Source organism: Equus caballus, chromosome 6 (genome assembly GCF_041296265.1).
Source record: "Equus caballus isolate H_3958 breed thoroughbred chromosome 6, TB-T2T, whole genome shotgun sequence".
Lineage (NCBI taxonomy): Eukaryota > Metazoa > Chordata > Mammalia > Perissodactyla > Equidae > Equus > Equus caballus.
The window spans coordinates 85211491-85232997 of record NC_091689.1 but is presented as its reverse complement, the minus strand read 5'-3'; the positions used below and the strand labels follow the sequence as shown (position 1 = coordinate 85232997).

The 21507-nt window shown below is 34.3% G+C and overlaps 2 protein-coding genes and 1 pseudogene across 2 annotated transcripts; all 3 read right to left on the bottom strand.

Annotated features, from left to right (window-relative positions):
* Window positions 1-846: 846 nt before the first annotated feature.
* On the bottom strand, window positions 847-1785 carry OR6C7M (olfactory receptor family 6 subfamily C member 7M). The gene is given in 1 exon segment (NM_001391824.1): window positions 847-1785. A coding segment is annotated over 1 exon segment (939 nt).
* OR6AU1BP (olfactory receptor family 6 subfamily AU member 1B, pseudogene) lies at window positions 7628-8238 on the bottom strand (annotated as a pseudogene).
* OR6C1U (olfactory receptor family 6 subfamily C member 1U) lies at window positions 12467-13420 on the bottom strand. Its single transcript, NM_001390919.1, has one exon. It carries the CDS (start codon window positions 13418-13420, stop codon window positions 12467-12469), a length of 954 nt encoding a protein of 317 aa, NP_001377848.1.
* Window positions 13421-21507: the final 8087 nt, after the last annotated feature.

Genomic DNA, 21507 nt, shown 5'->3' with positions numbered 1-21507 from the left:
AGCCATGCTGTGGTAGGCGTCCCACATATAAAGTAGAGGAAGATGGGCATGGATGTTAGCTCAGGGCCACTCTTCCTCAGTAAAAAGAGGAGGATTGGCAGCAGATGTTAGCTCAGGGCTAATCTTCCTCAAAAAGAAAAAAAAAAAGATAAACACCCGTTACTAAAAAAGAATAACAATTGTAGGTACCTCATAAAGTTGTTGGCTGGATAGAAGGACTCAATGCAAAGGAAATAATTAGAATGGTCTGGAATATACTAATTGGTGAAAAAAAATTATTTCATCTTCTACCACTCTTCCTCATCCTTCTCCTCCTACCCATTATTATCATTATTATTATTAATAGTATAAAGAATTTGAATATATATGAGTTTCTAACCTTTTATAACATTTGAGTAGATAGTTATATTTTATTTCCAATCCCCTGGTGATTGTGGTTATTTGATTCAAATAGAACCAAAATTTCCTAATAACATTCATTTCTACTAGCTGGTAAGAATGAAAAGTTCAGCAATCCACATGTTTCCTGATGCCGTTTCCATTAAATTAAATGCCCTACGTCTCCTCAAAAATAAACCACTTCCTAAGTTCATGAAAATTATAACCATGAACCTGCATTTTTTACTTCATCCAAATACACTTGAATAAAACATCTGAATTTCCAGAAAATTCTGAAGCAATACTCAGCTTTATCAAATTTATTGAATTCAATGTAGGGGAAATTTTAGTATGGAAATGGAAAAAAAGGGTAAATATATAACTTTAGTGAAGGAAAGAGTTTTGAGAGAATAGAAATAATAGAAAGCACTGACAAAAATCTTTATTCTTTTAACGCTGTTAGTATTTTCATTTACCAGAGAAAAACATAACCTTTTTGACAGTGTCCTTAAAGGCTTGCTTCACTTGCTGGTTCCGCAGTGTGTATATGAATGGATTCATCATAGGAGGAATGGAAGTATTCAGAATAGCTACTCCTTTGGTCAATGATGCATTTTCTTTGGCTGAAGGGTTGGCGTACATGAATATGCAGCTCCCATAAGAGATGGAAATGACAATCATGTGAGAGGAGCAGGTAGAAAATGCCTTTTTTCTCTGACTGGTGGAAGGCAGTCTCAGAATTGTCCTAATGATGAACATGTAGGATAGAATTATTAATGCCAGAGTGAAAAGCAGAATCACTATTGCAGAGTAAAAACCAACCACTTCTAGGAGCCATGTGTCTGAGCAGGATAATTGCAAGAGGGGGAAATAGTCACAAGCAAAGTGATCAATGACGTTTGAGCTGCAGTAATCTAACTGGAGGAAAAGAATAACTGGTGGGAAGATGTTTAAGAATCCTGCCAGCCAAGCACAAAAAACAAGCAATATGCAGACTCTCTTGTTCATGATGGTTGTGTAATGCAGGGGTTTGCAGATGGCTACATAGCGATCGTAGGACATGGCAGTTAGAAGATAAAACTCAGTTATACCCATGAAGATGAAGAAAAACAACTGAGCTGTACAGTTATTGTATGAAATAGTTTTGTCTCTGGTGATAATTGTGATTAGAAATCTGGGAATACAAACAGTTGTAAAGGATATTTCTAATAGAGAGAAGTTCCTGAGGAAGAAATACATAGGCGTCTGTAGATGGGAGTCCACCAAGGTGAGAGTGATGATGGCCAGATTTCCAGTGACGTTTAACATATATGTGATAAGCAAAAAGAGAAAAATCACAATCTGAAGCTCAGGGTCATCTGACAGCCCTAGAAGAATGAATTCTGTGGGTATCGTGTGGTTTTTCATTGCTGATCCTTTCCCCCACTTTAGAACAGAAAATGTATGTCCCCCCTATAGAACCTAAAAATGTTAAAACAAGATTGAGATTATAGTATAAAATTTTTAAAATATCCATGATAATGAATAATCCATGAAATGCAAAAACACATGTTCCCTTCAGCAACTCTCTCCAATTTCTTTTCAACCTTACATTCAAGTAATGAATATTATCTGAAGTTAAATATTGATCTCTTTTCTTTGAAAATACATGATCACAGGCCATGGATAAAAAACCTTGTGCTAACATTTAAACAGAAACTATTTCTTCTAATGTTTCTTTTTAAATTAAGCATCTAGTTATTCTTTAAAATATTTGGCTCCTTTTATAAAAAATATGAAAATATTGTAAATGACTTTTTCCTTTCCTCAATATTATAATAATCAATCTGGATCATGGATAATCTAAATACAGAGTTTGAAAACTTGTAGAGGTTATTGAGGCCTCCCCCCACTTTTTATATTTTGAGGCCCACATAGTCTAGGAAACTTTCACAAAGTTAAACAACTAGAAAACAGGGTAATCATCTCACTTTAGAGCAAACACGTTGATCCATGGGAATGTTTTGTTGGCATTCTCTCTTAAATTAGTCTTAAGAGATTGATTGATGATATCACTCTCCCACATTATTTTTTTTGTTTTTCTGATAAAAAGGTCAGAAAGATAAGAAAAGTAACCTCTGTTACTGAAATGAATAATTGCTTAGAAACAATCTAATTCATACAATACACAATTCATTTTTTTATGATACTACTGTAGCAAACGAACAAGTAAATGGTCAAAATAACACGTACTGGGAAGCACATATTCTTTCCAATAGGAAATGTCTTTTTTATAATCCTATTTCCATAGCAGAATACTATTTAAATTCAGAAAATAATAAATGATCGATCCAAGACTTCTTCCTGTGTTCCTGCTTTGGACTCTATTAATAGTCTTGGTAGTAAACAATTATTTAATTTTTAATATTGAACGAGTTGTAAATTCACAAACATACACAAATAAGATTTTTAAACATTTGAGGAAAATTGAATAATACATACTATATTGTAGAATAACAAATTTACTTACTTCCTGGTTCTTCTTGATGATTTAGTGTCAAATTTTATCATCTGATTTGCTTAAATATCTACATCATTTCAGAGCATGTAAATTGAGTTAGCAATTTACTTGGTTTCTATCGTACTCTCAAAACAGGTGTGGTGATTTAACATTTTCATGTCGCTCAAGGATTATAGTTCTCTTTGTTAGACTAGTAACATTTGACCCACAACAACCTTCATTCCTGATGTAAAATATTTGGAATGTGTTTTATAAAGTGATTCCCGCTTCTTGTGTCTCACCCAGTCTCCATGTAGAAACTCAGTGACACCTGGCTGGACTAATGAAGCACCCCTCCATTTGCCCCTTTTCATATAATACTAAACACATTTATTAAAATGCTTTCTTTGTATTTATGCAAAAGTTTTAAATGACTATTTTGCAATTCTACAATTATGCATCTATAAAATCTAAGTAATATTTTCCTTAGGCTTCAGAGACTGTTATATTTTCCTGCAAATGTTGCTTTGAAAAGTAGAAAGTAAGGAATGTTCTTCTCCATGTATATCATGCAAAGGCAACTGGACTTATTTTATCTGTGTCTTTCCTGTTGACTCAGGGGAATTTATTAAGTAAACAGAGTGCCAAGGAGAGGCATCATTAAAAGATACGGGTGAATCATTGATGCTGGCCTTCTCATAAATATTGATAAGAAAGTATAAAAAGTCAGAACTGTTGAGGTAAATGAGGCGAATATAAAAATATCATAGGATGCTGAGTGTGTGAAAGTTTGATTTAGAATTTGACTCTTCTATGCTGGTTAAAGGAGTTCACATTTTTCTCCCAGAAATTCTGATCTTATCCTCAGGAGGCTTAGGATGCTTATCTGCCCTGAATTTTGGCAACCTAGAGAAGAGTTCTTCACCAAACCATAATGAAATGGTAGAAAATACTGCTTTGGATTTCTGGGATGACTTGATTATCTTCCAAAATGGACAGCATATTAAAGACAGATGAGGAGTTCTATCCCTGCTTTGGCCCTTGGAATTTAGGGAAACCTTTTCCACAGCCCATGACTAATATCATAGCAATATTTGCTAAGTATTGCATTTATTGCCTTTTGGTGACTTTCCTTCATAGTATCATTTACTTTCATTAAATCCTTTTTTATATTTGTGCATCTGGGGCATCTAATTGTGAGAATATTTATGAACCAAGAAAATAAATGTTTGGAAATCTGGCCTTGGATGTTTTAACTTTTTCATTTCCACGTTTTCTGTGATGAAAGATGTAAATTTTATTACTGGAAGAATATAATACTCATAAACACATATATGTAATACAAATTTTACATTTTACACATTATCCGTATTTTCTTCACAGTTATAAATATGGACAAAACACATGTGTGCATTTAATGCCAGGAGTGCATATTATTTATAGTACTGAAAGATGAGAGTATTTGAAAGTGGTATAGAAAGAAGAAAATACGAAAGGAGGAACAAATCGCTAGTGAACACACAGGACAAAACATAGACATCGAGATGTGTTGAATTTATAATTGATATACTTTAGAATAGGCATTGAAAATATTTATGTGACATATTTATGTAGAGATTTGTTGTTGTTAGTGCTGTCCAGTTGATTCTGACTCCTATCGACCCTGTGGACAGCAGAGAGAACCTCTCACCCTCTGCTATTCACAGAGTTTTCCTGGCCAGTTTCTTCAGAGTGGGTGACCAGGCCCTTTTCCCTAGTCCATCTAGACTGAAAGCTCCGCTGAAACCTGTCCACCATGGGTAACCCTGCCGATATTTGAAATACCGGTGTCATAACTTTCAGCATCACAGCAAAATGTAGCCACCAGAGTATGACAACAGACAGGTGATGTGGATCCCTGAAGAGAAAACAAACCTCCGCCACGATGGTAACAGCGTCGGATCTCAAACACTCGACCACCATTGGTAGAAACAGTGAAAGTGAATTTCTGTTTATGAAAATTCTATCCCTTTGCCTTTATTTTTGTATCCAAATAATGGTTCTTTTTATATTATGTTTCTTAAACTCTTTAACAGTAATAGATGTAGTAATCACTTTTGAGATTTTATTAATTACAAGGCATTGATTATACACTTAAATCATGTCATTTTCCCAAACAGACAACAAAAAACTTTATGAGGTGAGTATTGTTATTCTTCAGAGTTTGAAGAATTCTAAAGAGTTTGAAGCAGACAGAAGTTAGTTAAGTATCTTGGCTCCACTACATGTTGTTGTGAGCACTCCGTCTTTATTGATTTTCTTAGAGGAAAAGGAGTGAGTTTCTATCTCACAAAGCACTGCATTTCATTTGAAAACTCCTATGAGACGTGTTTCTTCTCCACAGTATCTTTTCTCAGACTCCCAGATGTTGAGTTGCCCGACTCTCTCCCTGGATCACTCGCTTACTTTCTACTTTTATTGTTTTCTTCCTAGTCCCTAATAATTCTCTAGCATCTCTCTAGGCCTCCTAATAGCTCACTTTTAATTTAGACTGATTCATCTCTATTGCACTCCTATCTGCAATCTAGTATGACAAATGCTTTTTAAATAATGTATCGAATTACCTCTAAGGTATTTTGAGGTTTTTGAGTGACTGTGTTTTAAGCCAATGAAACATACATAGTTCAGCTCCCAGAGTTCACCTTCCTTAACAACTGGAGGAAGAGCTTCAATTACAATTAATATTTTGCTGCAACATATCAAAGATCAAAAAATAAAATCTAAGACAGAGGTGGGCAAATTATGCTTCATGGGCCAAATTTGGCCCATCATCTATTTTTGTAAAAATTTTATTGGAACACAGCCAAGCCCATTTGTTTACACATTGTTTATGGCTGTTTTCATACAAGAGTGGGAGAGTTGAGTAGTTTCATCAGAGACTATGGCCTGTAGAATCTAAATTGTTAATATATTGCCCTTTACAGAAAAAGTTTGTTGACCTCAGATATTGATAATCAAAATGCTCATACAGATTCCAAACATTTATAATAACCACTAAGGAGTTGGTGTAGAGTTATATAGAAAGCTGAGTCATCCAATAATACCAGCATAAACTTCCTCATATCTTTTGTAATAACTTTACAAGTTAATTCCCCGATTTACAAATATCTAATCTTTATGGTATATATTTATTGAGCGATTAGGAACCAACAATATCAATCAAGTGTAAACTTCAATATTTTCAAATGTTTCCAGCTTAGCTTAGAAATTGTAGATCCAGTTAGAAGGAAGCAAGCAGTAACTGCGTGATGTTCCAGCGATAGCTGTCCTCCTCGTTATTTAATTGTGACAACTCAGCAAATAATCGAGATGAGTCTCTCAATTGAGTATAATGCATGAATATCATGAAGAATTTGGCTCAACTGGTTATGATTATAGTCTTTCTTCTCTTTTCAAGAAAAATGGTTAATAAAAATTTAGGATATTTTTTAGTATCCTCCATTCTTATATTAGCTTTTGACTTCATGGAAAACAAAAATTTCAGGGCCAGAGCTGTATGATCACTAAATTCTAATCACTAAATCTTCCAATGAAGTACTATACTCTAATGCATAAAGTAGAGTGAACGTAAAACATTTTTTTCACAAAAAGAAATTCTCAATTTTATATATAGTAAGACTGCCATTGTTGGCTTCTTTATTCCTGTCTATATAGCCTCTCACATAAGTAAGTAATTAAATGTATTGTATGTGTAAGCTATTTTATCAAAATAGCCACAATGTTGAGAAAGTTGTAAAAGTCTTAGCTGTTGATAATCAAAAGAAGAAGCTTCACATAAAGTATTTATTTAACTACATCACTGAACCACGGCAAATATAGTCATAACTGGTATCTAGTAATATTTATTTCTTTATACTTTAATGAAGAATTTGAATTATGTATGTGGAAATTACAGAGTTCTAAAAATATGTATTGATAATTTTTTAAACTGATAAATTATATGACAGAAATTTTAAATAAAGTAATGAAAAACAATTTTTGATTTCTCAAGAAAATCTAATTACATTATTCTTTGAGTTATCCTGCTTTTCACAAAGTTACTAAATGAGCTACAGTATGGAGAAGATAATATCTGGAATATTCTAAAAAGACTGTTAAATTATGTTTATAGTGTATATAGTAAATTAAAGTTAATATTAAACGTGATTTAATGTTTCCTGAATTTCTAGAAAGAGTGTTTCCTGGTCAAATCATGAAATACTCTTCTCTCTTGCAATCTTTTGCTCTCTTTCTGTCTGTCTTTAATTTTCTATGAATTATTGTGGAACACTGGAATTAAAAGATGTCAAGACAAGGAAATGAGGTCAGTTTCATAGTTATAGAGTGGAAAGACGAGGCAAAGGAGGAAAGCACATTAGAGAAGATTGGAATTTGAATGGAAAAAATAAAATATATACACACACATATATATATGTAATATATATGAGAAGAATGAGAATTTGAATGAAAAAGGAAAAAATGCCTAATTATATATAGGTATACAGAGAGAGATATCTATGTATACATCTATATTCAAATATTCTTAGTAAACTGCTGGAAATAGAAATATAAGAAAGGAAAAATAACTCTAATATGCAAATATTAATAGAGTTTTGAGCAGCCCTATTTTTCATTAATTGCTCTTCATTAGGCCTCTAATTTATGACAGCACTCTTATTTTTCTCTTGCTTGAGAAAAATAGTCTTCCTCGCCATGTCCATGAAGGCTCGCTTGACTTGCTGATTCCTTAGGTCATAGATAAAGGGGTTCAATATGGGGGCTACTGAAGTATTTAGCACAGCAACTCCCTTGCTCATGTAGTAAAGGGAAATAATCACAAGTAAAATGATCTATAATATTGAACTTACAGTAATCGAGCTGTATGAATAGCATGAGTGATGGGAATATGATTAAGAATGAAGCCAGCCAAGAGACAAAGACAAGGAGTGTGCAGACTCTCCTATTCATTATGGTCATGTAAGGCAGAGGTTTGCAGATGGCGATGAAATGTTCATAGGACATCGTGGCCAGAAGGCAAAATTCAGTGACTCCCAAGAGAATGAGAAAAAATAACTGAGCCATGCAATCACTAAAAGAAATGGTTTCATCTCCTGAAATAATGGTACCCAGGAAGTTGGGTGTACTGACAGTCATAAGTGAAACGTCTAATAAAGAGAAATTTCTGAGGAAGAAATATGTGGGAGTCTGGAGTGGGAATCCAGCAGTGCCAGGGTGATAATGGTCAAGTTCCCAGTGATGCTGAGCATGTAGGTGATGAGGAGAAAGACAAAAATCACTCCCTAAACTGGATCATCTGACAGTCCCAGGAGAATAAACTCAGTTATTTTTGTGTGATTTCTCATTCTTCAGTTGTCATTTGTTTTTCTCCTGCCAGATCTGTATGAGAAAGCACAAAGAACAAACTTGAAGAGTGGCTTGACAAACATCCAAGTGCAGAGCTGGAATTTGGCCTGAGTAATATGCCCTTTCCACCTTCAGGGGAAATTTAAAACAACTTGATGTTTACAATGATGCTTTAATTTCCTCTCCTTCGCACGTAGAAACTCTGGGGCTAAAGCAGATTAAAAAATTTTTTTTGGATTACGCAACTTGAAGTGATAGCACTGGGATTTATAAGCCAACCTTTACAATCCTAAATAAAATACAATGTTAACTTTCAAAGATCTTACACGCAAGGTTCCTAACCAATAAGAACCACCTTGTGTCATTGCCCCAATCCCCATACAAATTTTCTATTGTGTTAGGTACAGGTTTAACCACAGTGAGACTTTTCCAAAATGGTACATATACCTTATTTTTTAATAATAAGTGACTTGTTTATCCTTAGCCATCTACCACTCAGCTTTTCCAACTCTTAGTGGTACATCACTGCAAGTGAGATATACTGAAGCTATTGTCATGAGAAACCCAGATGTTAGGGAAGGAGGCAGAAAATAACATACACAGGAAGCACTTAAAACCGAGTTGATTGCGTGTGAATCCCTGGCGATGTTTCATGACAATTCAGCCTATGTGTCATAATTGTGGAATTTATTTCAATACAACTGATGCTCCTTTCTATTTATAATAATAACTATTATTATTTTTATTTCAGAAGAATTTCCCTCAGTCAAAGGCACAAATAGGTGTTATTGAAGAAGGCTGATTGTAATATGTTTATGTATTTATTACTTTTTTGTTTGTGTTTAAAAATTTAGGGTTTTAATTTTTCTATTTTTTAATAAAATGAAAAGGTATTACCATAGATATTGCTATAAGGAAGACTGAGGATTTCTAGGTTTGAATTAGGCCACTTACTATGTCTGAAAATCACTTAACTTCTCTGTGCCTCAGTTTCCTCATCCATAAATACATTTTCTTCCTTTGAATATCTGTCTATCTTGTAGAGTTGTATGAGCTTTAAATAAGTTAGTGTATGTGAAGCATTTAGAAAAATGCCAAGCACACAACGAAAGTCATATAATGATTTGCTCTGTGAAAAATATGTTTCCTAAACAGTAAATTAAATACTTTCAGATTAAGATGGTGTGCTATGTAAAGGCTAGGTATTCAACATGGTGCTGAAAGTCCCAGCCAGGATAATTAGGCAAATTAAATACAAATAAGTAAATAAGTAAATTGCATCCCTATTTACAAATAAAATGATCTTATATATAGAAAACACTAAAACTCCATAAGAAAGCTGTTTGAACTAGTAAATGAATTCAGTAAATTTGCAGGATACAAAATCAACATTAAAAATACCTATCGTGTTTCTATACACTATTAGTGAACTATCTGAAAAGGAAATTAAGTAAAACCTTTCAATTATAATACCACCCCAAAGAGTAAAATACTTAGGAAAAACTTAACTAAGGATGTAAAAAACTTGTACCCTGAAGAATAGAATACTCTGACAAAAGGAATTAAAGAAGACACAAACCAATGGAAAGACATCCAGTGTTCGTGGATTGGAAAACTAAATACTGTAAATGTGTCCATGCTCCCCAATGCGATCTACAAATTCAATGCAATCCCTGTGAAAATATCAATGGTCTGTTTTTTTTAAGAAATAGAAAAAAATAATTCTAAAATCATGTGGAACCACAAAAGACTGTGAATAGTCAAATCAATATTGAGAAAAAAAGGTCAAAATTGGCTTCCAGATTTCAAAATATATCACAAATCTACAATATCTGTATCAATAAGGGGTAAATGTCCAACATATATAAGGAACGCCTATAAATCAACAGCAAAAAGCTGAAAGAAACAAATTCTAGTAGCCTAATTAATAATGATCTGAAGACTTGAGCAGGACATTTTTCCAAAGAAGACATACAAATACAAGGAGATAAATGGCCAATAGGCATTTGATAGATGCTCAGTGTCACTAATTTTCAGAGAAATGCAAATCAAAACCACAGTGGTATATCACCTCACACCTATCAGGATGGCTATTATCAAGGAACGAGAAGATAACAAGTGTTGGTGAGGATGTGGAGAAATTACAATCCTTGTCCGTTGTTGGAGTGATTGCAGAATTGTGCAACTGCTGTGGAAAACAGTATGGATGTTCTTCAAAAATTAAAAATAGAACTACTATGTTATCTAGCAAGCTAGTTCATGGGTATATATTTAAAATAATTGAAATCAGTGTCTCTATGAGATGTTAGCATTCCTGTGTTCATTGCAGCAGTATTCACAATTGTCAGGATATGATAACAACTTAAATGTCCATGGCAGGGTAAATGGATACAGAAAATATGGGAAATAACATACAATGGAATACTATTCAGTCTTAAAAAGAAAGGAAATCCTGTCATATGTGGAATGTGGTTGCAGGGGGTGGAGAAGGGGGAAATGGGAAAGTTGCTAATCAACGGACATAAAGTTTCAGTTTTACAAGATGAATAAGTTGTAGAGATCTGCTATACAGCATTGTGCCTACAGTTAACAACACTGTCTTACGCCCTTCGAATTTCATATGGGTAGATCCTGTGTTAACTGTTCTTACCCTTAAAAAAATGTAATCTGTACCTACTCGCAACTGTAACAGTTAGATATAGAGAATAATACTAATAATAATTGCTACAATTTATTGACAGCTAATTATGCTATATGTGTTACAGATTTATTTCCATCCCTATAGTAAGTTACAAATACCTGATTTACCTGATTTTATACCTGATTTACCAATAGCGAAATTCACACCTAGAAGTTATAGAAACCTCAAGTTTGTCAACTATTTGTTTTATTTAACATACAGATTGTACTTCAGATAGGTTGAATTGAAACTGAGAAACTATCCATAACTTTCCTCTAACATTGTGAATCTCCTTCAATTTTCTATTACTTTTTGTTCTCTCTCAACAAATTCTGTGCTGGCTTTCTCAACTGAATATATCACACGAGGATCATCAGGAATGTTGTACTACTCATTAAGATCACAGCATATTTTTTATTACTAAAAAGTGGTTTATATAATTTAGAATACCTTTTAGTATCCGTAATTCTTATTTGACATTGCACTCATGCACACACACACACACATGCTCACACATCATCTCAAAATACTTTAGGCACTTACTAATGCCTTAAGTAGAATGAGTGGAAGAATATTTTAACAGATGAAATCCTATTTTTGTATAAGATGGGAAACTCTACTTGATTATGAAGCTTTTATTTTCTGGAAAGCTTAAATTATTTCTTTAGGTACAAAATAATTTGGATACAAGCCCTGTGTCAAACCAGTCCAAATCTTGAGAAAGAACTATATGCATATGTGTGTATGTATATATATATGTAAATTATACATATACACATACATGTAAATTTATATATGTATATTTCAGCTTAGTCAGAAAGCAGAGCTTACCTTCTATGGAATTAAAGAAAGTGAACTCATTCTACATATCTAAAATGGATATTTATTCGCTATTTTCTGCAGTTTGTATCTGTATATGTATCTACCTACCTATATCTATGGAGTTATGGGATTTGGAAATACAGAGACTATTTAGTACCATATCTACAAAAGTATATGTTAAAGATCTATGCTTTTTATCGTTAGATAAATTATATTGACTTACCTCATTAAAGTGAACAAGTAATGTTTTTTGGTTTCTGAATGAAAGCATTTACATTTTTTGAAAAAATTATATGCCATATAATTTTTTTCCCTAGAGAAACTGCAAGATGATGAAAGGAATTTCTGTCAACATAAATGAATATCACAAAACTATATTTTCTATGTTGACTAAGTAAAATATCACATCAATATTTATACATTGTTTCCTCCATTCTTGGCGATCATTTTCTTTTCCAAAACAAAACTCAAAATACAATTTTACTTTTTAAAACAACTATTGTTTAATATCTTGCAACTAACACAGTGTTCAGAAGTATGAGAGTCAGAGAGACATAAAAGTTATTTAAATTGAGTGAGAAATATATTAAACGAATGTGCTTGTAAACTACTAGAAAAAAAGAAAGAGAATGAACTAGTCTAACAGGAGGCTGTTGTGATTAGAAGAAGCTACTGAAATTTCATGTTTTATTTTTTAAATTGCCCTAAAATGTGTCTCTAATGCATTACACTGTATCAGTTCGTTTGCTTGAGAAGAATAGAGTCTTCCTCGCCATGTCCATCAAGGCTCGCTTGACTTGCTGATTCCTTAGGCTGTAAATAAAAGGGTTCAGCATGGGGGCTACTGAGATGTTTAGCACAGCAACTCCCTTGCTCAAAGACACTCTGTCATTTGCAGACAGTTTAATATACACAAAAATGCAGCAGCCATAAGACATAGAGATGACAATCATGTGAGATGAACAGGTGGAAAAGGCCTTTGTCCTCTGACTAGTAGAAGGAATTCTTGAAATGGTTCCAATAATATATACGTAAGATAGAATTATTAATGCCAAAGTGAACAGTAGAATGAACACAGCATAGGAAAACCCCATTATCTCTAGGAATTTTGTGTCTGAACAAGAAAGTTGCAGCAGGGGAAAATAATCACAGGTAAAATGGTCAATAATATTAGACCTACAGTAATCAAGGTTTAAGAACAACATGAGTGCAGGGAACATGAATAAGAATGAAGCCAGCCAGGAAGCAAAGACAAGGAATATACAGACTCTCCGATTCATGATGATCATGTAATGCAGAAGTTTGCAGATGGCAATATAACGGTCATAGGACATTACAGCCAGAAGGTAAAATTCAGTGACTCCCAACAGAATGAGAAAAAATAACTGAGCCATGCAATCATTAAAAGAAATGGCTTTATCTCCTGAAATAATGGTGCTCAGGAACTTGGGTATACTGACAGTCGTGAATGAAACTTCTAATAAAGAGAAATTTCTGAGGAAGAAATACATGGGGGTCTGGAGGTGGGAATCCAGCAGGGTGAGGGTGATGATGGTCAGGTTCCCAGTGATGCTGAGCATGTAGGAGATGAGCAGAAAGGCAAAGATGACCACCTGGAGCTTTGGGTCATCTGACAGTCCCAGGAGGATAAACCCTGTTATTTCTGTGTGGTTTCTCATTCTTCAGTTATTAGTTTCCCTCCTGCCAGACCTTTGTGAGAAAGCACAAAGAACAAACTTGAAGAGTGGCTTAACACATATCCAAGTGTGGAGCTGGAATTTGGCTCAAATAGTATGGCATTTCACCTTCAGGGGAGATTGAAAGCAAATTGATAATAACCGTGATCCATTAATTTCCTCTCTTTTCTGGGTGAAAACTCTTCCGTTGAGGCCAAGTTAATAAAAGTCAGTATCACAAAGATTGCATTAGTTGGACAAGGATTTGTTCCCAGACTTTTCTGACTCCAAATAGCACCTGTGAACTTTCAGAGATGTGACCACGAGGTTCCTTCTCAATGAGAACCACCTTTGTGCTATTGCTCCGATCCCTATACAGCTGTTTCAGTATGCGTAAGTTAAAAAGCTTAATTACATCAAGAATCCTCAAAAATAAGAAAGACAGTTTATTATTTTTTTAAGTGACTATTTTGTCCTCAGCCGTCTGTCAATTTCTGCTAACCCTCAGCTTTTCCGACTCCCAGTACTACTTTCTTGGAAGACAGAAACACTAAAGTCATTGCCATGAGCAACTTCAGATGTAGAGATAGAGGGGAGGAAGAAGTGGAAAATAAATTAAGCCGGAAGTGCTTAAACTGACATTGATTTCATCTGAATCTCTGGCAATATTTTATGACATTTCAGCCTACTTATGTTTCATTTTGATGACTTTTATTCCTATGCAGCTTATTTCCTTTCTATTTAAAATGATTACTGTTACTATTATTATTATTATATTGAAGAATTTCCCTCAGTTAAAGAGTTAGATAAGGGCTGTCCAAGACATAGTTCAATTTAATAGTTAAACTTCTTTATTTGTATGTGCTTTTAAAATAGTAAGTTTTAATTTTTCTTTTTATAAAATAAAACTTAAATGGTATTACCCTAGATGTTTCCATTAGGAAGAGGGAAGATGTCTGTGTTTGAGTCCAAGCCACTAACTAGGCCTGCAAATCATTTAGTCCCTTTGTGCTTCATCTATAAATACACAGTTTATGCCTCTGTATACAAGCCTGTCTCATAAGGTTATTGTGAGCATTAATTGAGTTAATATATGTGAAACATTTAGAAAGATGCTTAGGATTTAACAAAAATCTTATAAGGCTTTGTTTAATGGAGAAAATGTTCCCTAACCGCCAAGCAGAAAACCTTGGGATTAAGATGGTGTCCTGTATAAAAATCTGTGTCTAAGATAAATAATAATGAATAAATTTAGCACCAAGAGAACCACATGGGAACAATAACGACAACAACAAAATAAGGTCGAATCACCTGGTTGTACGGTACCTGTCAGGCATTCTAGGCAAGTGTATCTTAGTTTTGCTTCTCCACTTTGCGTACCTGGTGACCTCTCCCACCATGGTGTATCTGCCTTCTTCACCCCGTTACCACCCCCTAACCCATCTACACACACAATTCACTTTTATCTTCAGCTAGGATTTAACCAGCACATTTGAGGCATGTTCGGTATTTGCAACATGTCAACATTACTACCAATGGGCAATTCATTTCTCTGCCCTTCATTAGAAATAGTAACCTCTATGAGAATGATTGTGAAGCTTACATTAAATAAAATACATTATGTAACTGGCATTGTGAGTAGCAGATTTCTATGACACACAAATTCACCTCTTTCCTTATTCCCACAACACTAGGTTTAATACTCATTGTGTGAGTTCCATAAGAATCTTATACTCGTTCTTCCCAGCCCACCACACATCCTGTGCTGAAATCTCCTGTGAACTCCTCCACTGCTCTGGTATCGATGAAAGGTAGTACAGTCTTACCTTCAAAGCTGTTGCAACATAGTCCAGTGTCTCATATAGCCGTAGTGGGTTTAAACACTTGTCTAATTAATTAATATTGAGTTTGTTGTTGAATCACCTGCTAACGTCAGCTACACTTCTCTATTTTGCGACAAATTCTAGGCTGTGTATTACGCAGGTTGCATCTTTGTTTTACAGGAAATATTTTCCTACTTTACCTGATTTTCAGGATGTATTTATCTGCATGGCCTAAATTCCCTGTAGTAAGTAAATTTATAACAAAGGATATGTAAAGGAAACCATATTTTTTGATCTATAATTTAAAATTATAGATCACAAAACATTATTTCAAAATTCCTTAAATTTCTTCACAAATCATCCTTTTTATCTAACTTTCCTCCTGCTCAGTGCCATCACTCTTCCTTTACCAAGGTCTGCTTTTCATCGAATGAGCTAGTTTTTCATAACACCATGAAGTCACAAAACACATTCTCATCAACTAGACAAGATTTGGTTTCAATTTCAAGATTGAAATTTCTGAAACAACTTGTTGACACTAGAGATCCAGATTTTTAAAAATATATATTATTAAAATTCCATAGTGAATAATGTATCATTGCACTCTGTTTTTAACTTTATTTCAATGTTTTTGCATATTTGTTTTTCCTTTTAAGTTTCCTATTAATTTTAAGAATTTTCTGAATACTATACAATGACTTACACCTTTTGGCTACTGATCAAGCTTGTGAAGGAGTGTATGAAGAGCTGTGAAGAAAGGTATTAACAGTCAGGGTTCACGTGAACTTCACTGAAAGTGAATATTTATATAAGCAGTCTTCGAGGACCAGAGAAAACAGGCTTAAAGAAATTCTAGCAAGAGATGATCCAATGCCGCAGAATTGGAGGTAGGATCTTACACTTTTTATGTAAAAATGTTTATGAAAATTCGGTGCATTGTGTTCACTTATCGACATCAAATAAGTCTGCTAAGAATCATCTGCATGCATTCGTCTCCCCTTTGAGAGAAATAAACTTAAATAATTAACAAGGTGCTTGTGATTCCCAGAGCATTAAGCCATCCCAAGGATATAGTCCTGAAGAGTCCCAAGGATATCTCCAAGCACTTAACTCACCTTCTCAGCTTTTAATTCTGAATGCTGATCTATACTTCCCCCCAGAGGAACATGGTTTAGATTATTAAACTTTATGTTTCCTTCCACCCATTTTATCACAATCAATTCTTACTTGCCTTCTAAGAATCCCTGAGGCAGACTCGTTGAGCTATTCAGAATGAAAACCAATAATAATAGTTCATATTTGTTAAATAAGATGATTACAAAGCATCTTCCAGGCATCATTCTGAAAACAACTTTATATCTTACCCTTCCAAATTCCCTACCATCAAGTTAATATTAGCAATAACCCTCTAGATAAACTAGATATTGATGATTTCTTTGATGTCTAGGGTGAGAAAAGGACTCTATATTAAAGAGTACATTAGGCTTGAAGGACCAAAGGATGTTCCTCCAAGAGACTGAAAGAAAAGCCTTACACTGGTTCCATTCTACTTCTGGTGTGTTTTGTTGTTGTTGTTGTGTTTAGTAATGTTTTATGTTGCACAGTATGGAATTATCCTTAAGAAATGCAGTAACTTTGAAAGTCTACTTGCTTCAAATTTTTCTATGTTTAGTAAATTCTCTCTTCACTTAACCTTCATTAGAGGTCATAAGAAAAATATCACAAATCATATCCCCAAAGCAGTGTGCTTTATTGATTATATCACTCAGTTTCTTTCTTATTGAGTTAAAGAGTGGTTCAGGGTTTAGGATTATACGTTAGAGAAAAGGAAGATTGCTTAATTCAATGCTGTGGGTAACATCTACTTTAGTTTCATAATTACTCTAAATTTACTTGGGGCACTGCTCAATCCTTCTACGTTTTGAGCCATGACACAGGGTTCCTCTTAGAAGATCTCTTGGCCTGAGTGAAACAAAGACTCCTCAGGAGAACCAATCCAGTGGTTGGAAGGGTTGTTTTACTAGATGCTTTTTACTCTTTTTCCACAATTATTTTAGATGACTATTTCCCGGGAGAAATCAGAAGAATTTATAATTCTTTATTTCAGTAATGATGGGCAGATTCAATTATCAGCATTCATACCAGTCTTCATCAAATCAAATCAAGGAAAAAGAGAAATCATCAAGTCACAACTAATGACAATTTCAGAAATGGTAACACTCACATCTGTAGGGGTTTATGGTGAATATCAGCTCATAATCTCACACCTTCAGTTCATTAGCAAGCCCCCTATAATTTAAACAAGGAAAGAAAAGTAAAAAGATGATAAGATTGTAGTATCAAAACACTATTAATTTATTATTTATGACATTCTAGGATAAATTCTTATCACAGCAAGTATCTGGGCTTTGCAGTTAGAGAAACATGGATTAAAATACAAATGGGCCACTTAATCCATTTTGGCCTTCGGATGAGTTACTTAATTTCTTTGAGTATCAGTTCTATTTAAAATTGAGTTGAAATTTCAAGAGTGTATTTGAGAATTAATTGAAATAATATAAATGACAGTACTGTATGAATCATGTGGCACTTAATATTCTTTTAGAATAGCTGTTTTATTATCTTTATTTTCCTTTTAGTTGGAATTTACCGTTGGGAAGGATATTCATAGTAATTACGATTTAGCAAAAGCATTATTTATACCAGAGAAATACTAAGGACTTTTGTATTTTATCTCATTTAGCCATTATAACACAACTATAAAACTTCTATCTTTATTCCCAAATAAATAACAAAGCTCATAGACGTTATGTACCTTACGTATTTTCAGACAGTTAGCAAATGTCAAATATAATCATGGACCACCTGAAATTAGCCTTAAACAAAGTACTACATTGCTTATATTCAATTAGAAACACACAAATGAGGAGACAGCAATTTCTCGACTTCACTTAGAGAATGAATAAATTTATATAATAAAAATATATAGTAACTTCTTTTTACACTTTTTAGTCTATCCGTTTGCAATATATAACTTCAATATATCCCATTCAATTTGATAAAAAATTGAGCTGACAAATAATGAATCAGTGATAGGGTTTGGGAGACTTCCATTGCCTCTGTATGGCCAACTTACCTCTGATATTCATACCTAACACTCAGAATGACTGAAATATGGAAAATATTAGCAACTGCCATTGTTTTAATCCAAGGAAACCAGCATTTCTGAGAACAGTTACTTTCATTGAACAAATTTGCCTTCTCTTGTGAACGTTTTTGTCTTAAATTTTCCATTTTATCCAGAGGAGATGTATTTCTTTGACCACAGAGAGTGAGAAAAGAGGAAATACACAAAAGAGAAAGAAATATCAGAATGTGTTTTAAAACTCTCTGGTATGGTGTCTACATAGATTTTATGTAGCACAAGCCAGGTAGTTTTTTATCTGTTCTCTCAGCCACTGGCTCAAAGGGACTAATTCAGTGAATCACAATTGCCAGAACAGGAATGTACACAAAACACTGAGGAATACAAAATGTGATACACATTAGTATTGAAGTTTGAAAAGGAAGCTTAGGGGTCAGTGATCAATGAGACAGAATAAAAGGTAACAACAAGCAAACAACAACACCGTGTGAAGCTTGCTTCCGTTCACATTATTTTTCAGACAGAGTTTAGCAACCAAATGTCTTAATTCCTGATGCAGATCTCTACCCAATACTCCATGCCATTTTTTAAAACTGGTAATCTGCCATATTGTACTAAGTGCAGTCATTAACTTCATTATTTTTAATCTGCCTTCCAATAAGAATTTTTGTAGCATACTATTACTAATACATAGTACTTTTCTTCCTGCTCACTCTTGCTTGCCAGGAATGACAACTGAAGAATTTCTCGATTTGATCGATTAATGTTGTAATTTATATGCCAATTATAATATTAGGAGTTAGTACCTTCCCTGACTAGTCTATAATAATATAATCATGCCCAATGAGAGTGTGAGTGAAAAAAGCCAATAAAATTGTGCAAGTCCTTAATAAAAGTTATGCAAAATTCAGGTCCTTGAAGTTTCAAGTATGTACAAAGTAAAGCAAACACAATTTTTTCCTGTTTCTCTTCTTTTATTTATTATTTATTAATTTATTTTTTATTGCAGTAACATTGGATTATAACATTGTATAGCTTTCAGATGTACATCATAGTATATTTTGAATTCTGTGTAGATGACATCATGTTCACCACCCAAAAACTAATTATAGTCCGTCACCACACATGTGCCTGATCACCCCTTTTCCCCTCCTCCCTCCCTCCTTCCCCTATGGTAACCACCAATCCAATCCCTGTTGCTGTGTGTTTGTTTGTCATTGTTTTTATCTTCTACTTATAAGTGAGATCATATGGTACTTGACTTTCTCCCTCTGACTTATTTCACTTAGCATAATACCCTCAAGGCCCATCCATGTTGTCACAAATGGCTGGATTTCATCATTTCTTACGACTGAGTAGTATTCCATTATTTATATACACCACATCTTCTTTATCCATCCATCCCTTGATGGGCACTTAGGTTGCTTCCAGGTCTTGGCTATTGTGAATAATGCTGCCGTGAACATAGGGGTGCATGTATCTTTATGCATTTGTGCTTTCAATTTCTTTCGATAAATACCCAGCAGTGGTATAGCTGGATCATATGGTAGATCTATTTGTAATTTTCTGAGGATACTCCATACTGCTTTCCATAGTGACTGCACCAGTTTGCACTCCCACCAGGAGTGTAAGAGGGTTCCCTTCCTTCCACATCCTCTCCAACACTTGTTGTTTCCTGTCTTGTTAATTATGGCCATTCTGACCTGAGTGAGGTGCTATCTCATAGTAGTTTTTTTTTCTGCTTTATCTCCCCCAAACCCCCCTGTACATGGTTACATATATCTTAGTTGCAGGTCCTTCTAGTTGTGGGATGTGGGACGCTGCCTTAACGTGGCCTGACGAGTGGTGCCATGTCTGCACCCAGGATCCGAATCCTGGGTCGCCACAGCAGAGCGCATGAACTTAACCACTCGGCCACGAAGCCAGCCCCCTCGTTGTAGTTTTGATTTGCGTTTCCCTGATAGTTAATGATGTTGAACATCTTTTCATATGCCTGTTGACCCTCCGTATATCTTCTTTGGAGAAATCTCTGTTCAGATCTTTTATTATGTTAAGGTATTTTCCTTACATATCCATTTTAGAGTTTTTATCATAAATGGATGCTATAACTTGTCAAACGCTTTCTCTGCATCTATTGAGATGATCATGTGATTTTTATTCTTCGTTTTGTTATTGTGGTGATTCACATTGATAGATTTGTGGATGTTGAGCCATGCCTGCATCCGTGGAATGAAACCCACTTGGTCATGATGCATGATCTTTTTAGTGTGTTGTTGTATTCGATTTGCTAGTATTTTGTTGAGGATTTTTGCATCGATGTTCATCCATGATATTGGCCTGTAATTTTCTTTTTTTGTGTCATCCTTGTCCAGTTTTGGTATCAGGATAATGTTGGCTTTGTAGAATAAGTTAGGAAGCCTCCTCTCCTCTTCAATTTTTTGGAAGAGTTTGAGAAGAATAGGTAATAAGTCTTCTTTGAATGTTTGGTAGTATTCACCAAGGAAGACATCTGGTCCTGGACATTTATTTTTTGGGAGGTTTTTGATTGTTGTTTGGATCTCCTTCCTGGCGATTGGTCTATTCAAATTCTCTACTTCTTCTTGGTCCAGTTTTGGAAGGTTATATTTTTGGAAGAGTCTATTCATTTCTTCTAAATTATCCAATATGTTGGCGTATAGCTTTTCATAGTATTCTCTTATTATTTTTTGTATTTCTGAGGTGTCCATTGTAATTTCTCCTCTTTCACTTCTGATTTCACTTATTTGAGCCTTCTCTCTTTTTTTCTTGGTGAATCTAGCTAAGGGTTTGCCAATTTTGTTTATCTTTTCAAAGAACCAGCTGTTGGTTTCATTATTTTTTTCTATTGCTGTTTTAGTCTCTCTTTCATTTATTTCTGCTCTAATTTTTATTATTTCCTTCCTTCTGCTGATTTGGGGCTTTGTTTGTTCTCCTTTTTCCAGTACCGTTAGATGCGCTGTTAGATTGTTTATTTGGGATTTTTCTTCTTCGTTGAGGTAGGTCTGAATTGCTATAAAGTTCCCTCTTAGAACAACTTTTGCTGTATTCCATAGATTTTGGCATGTCGTATTTTCATTTCCATTTGTCTCCACAAATTTTTTGAT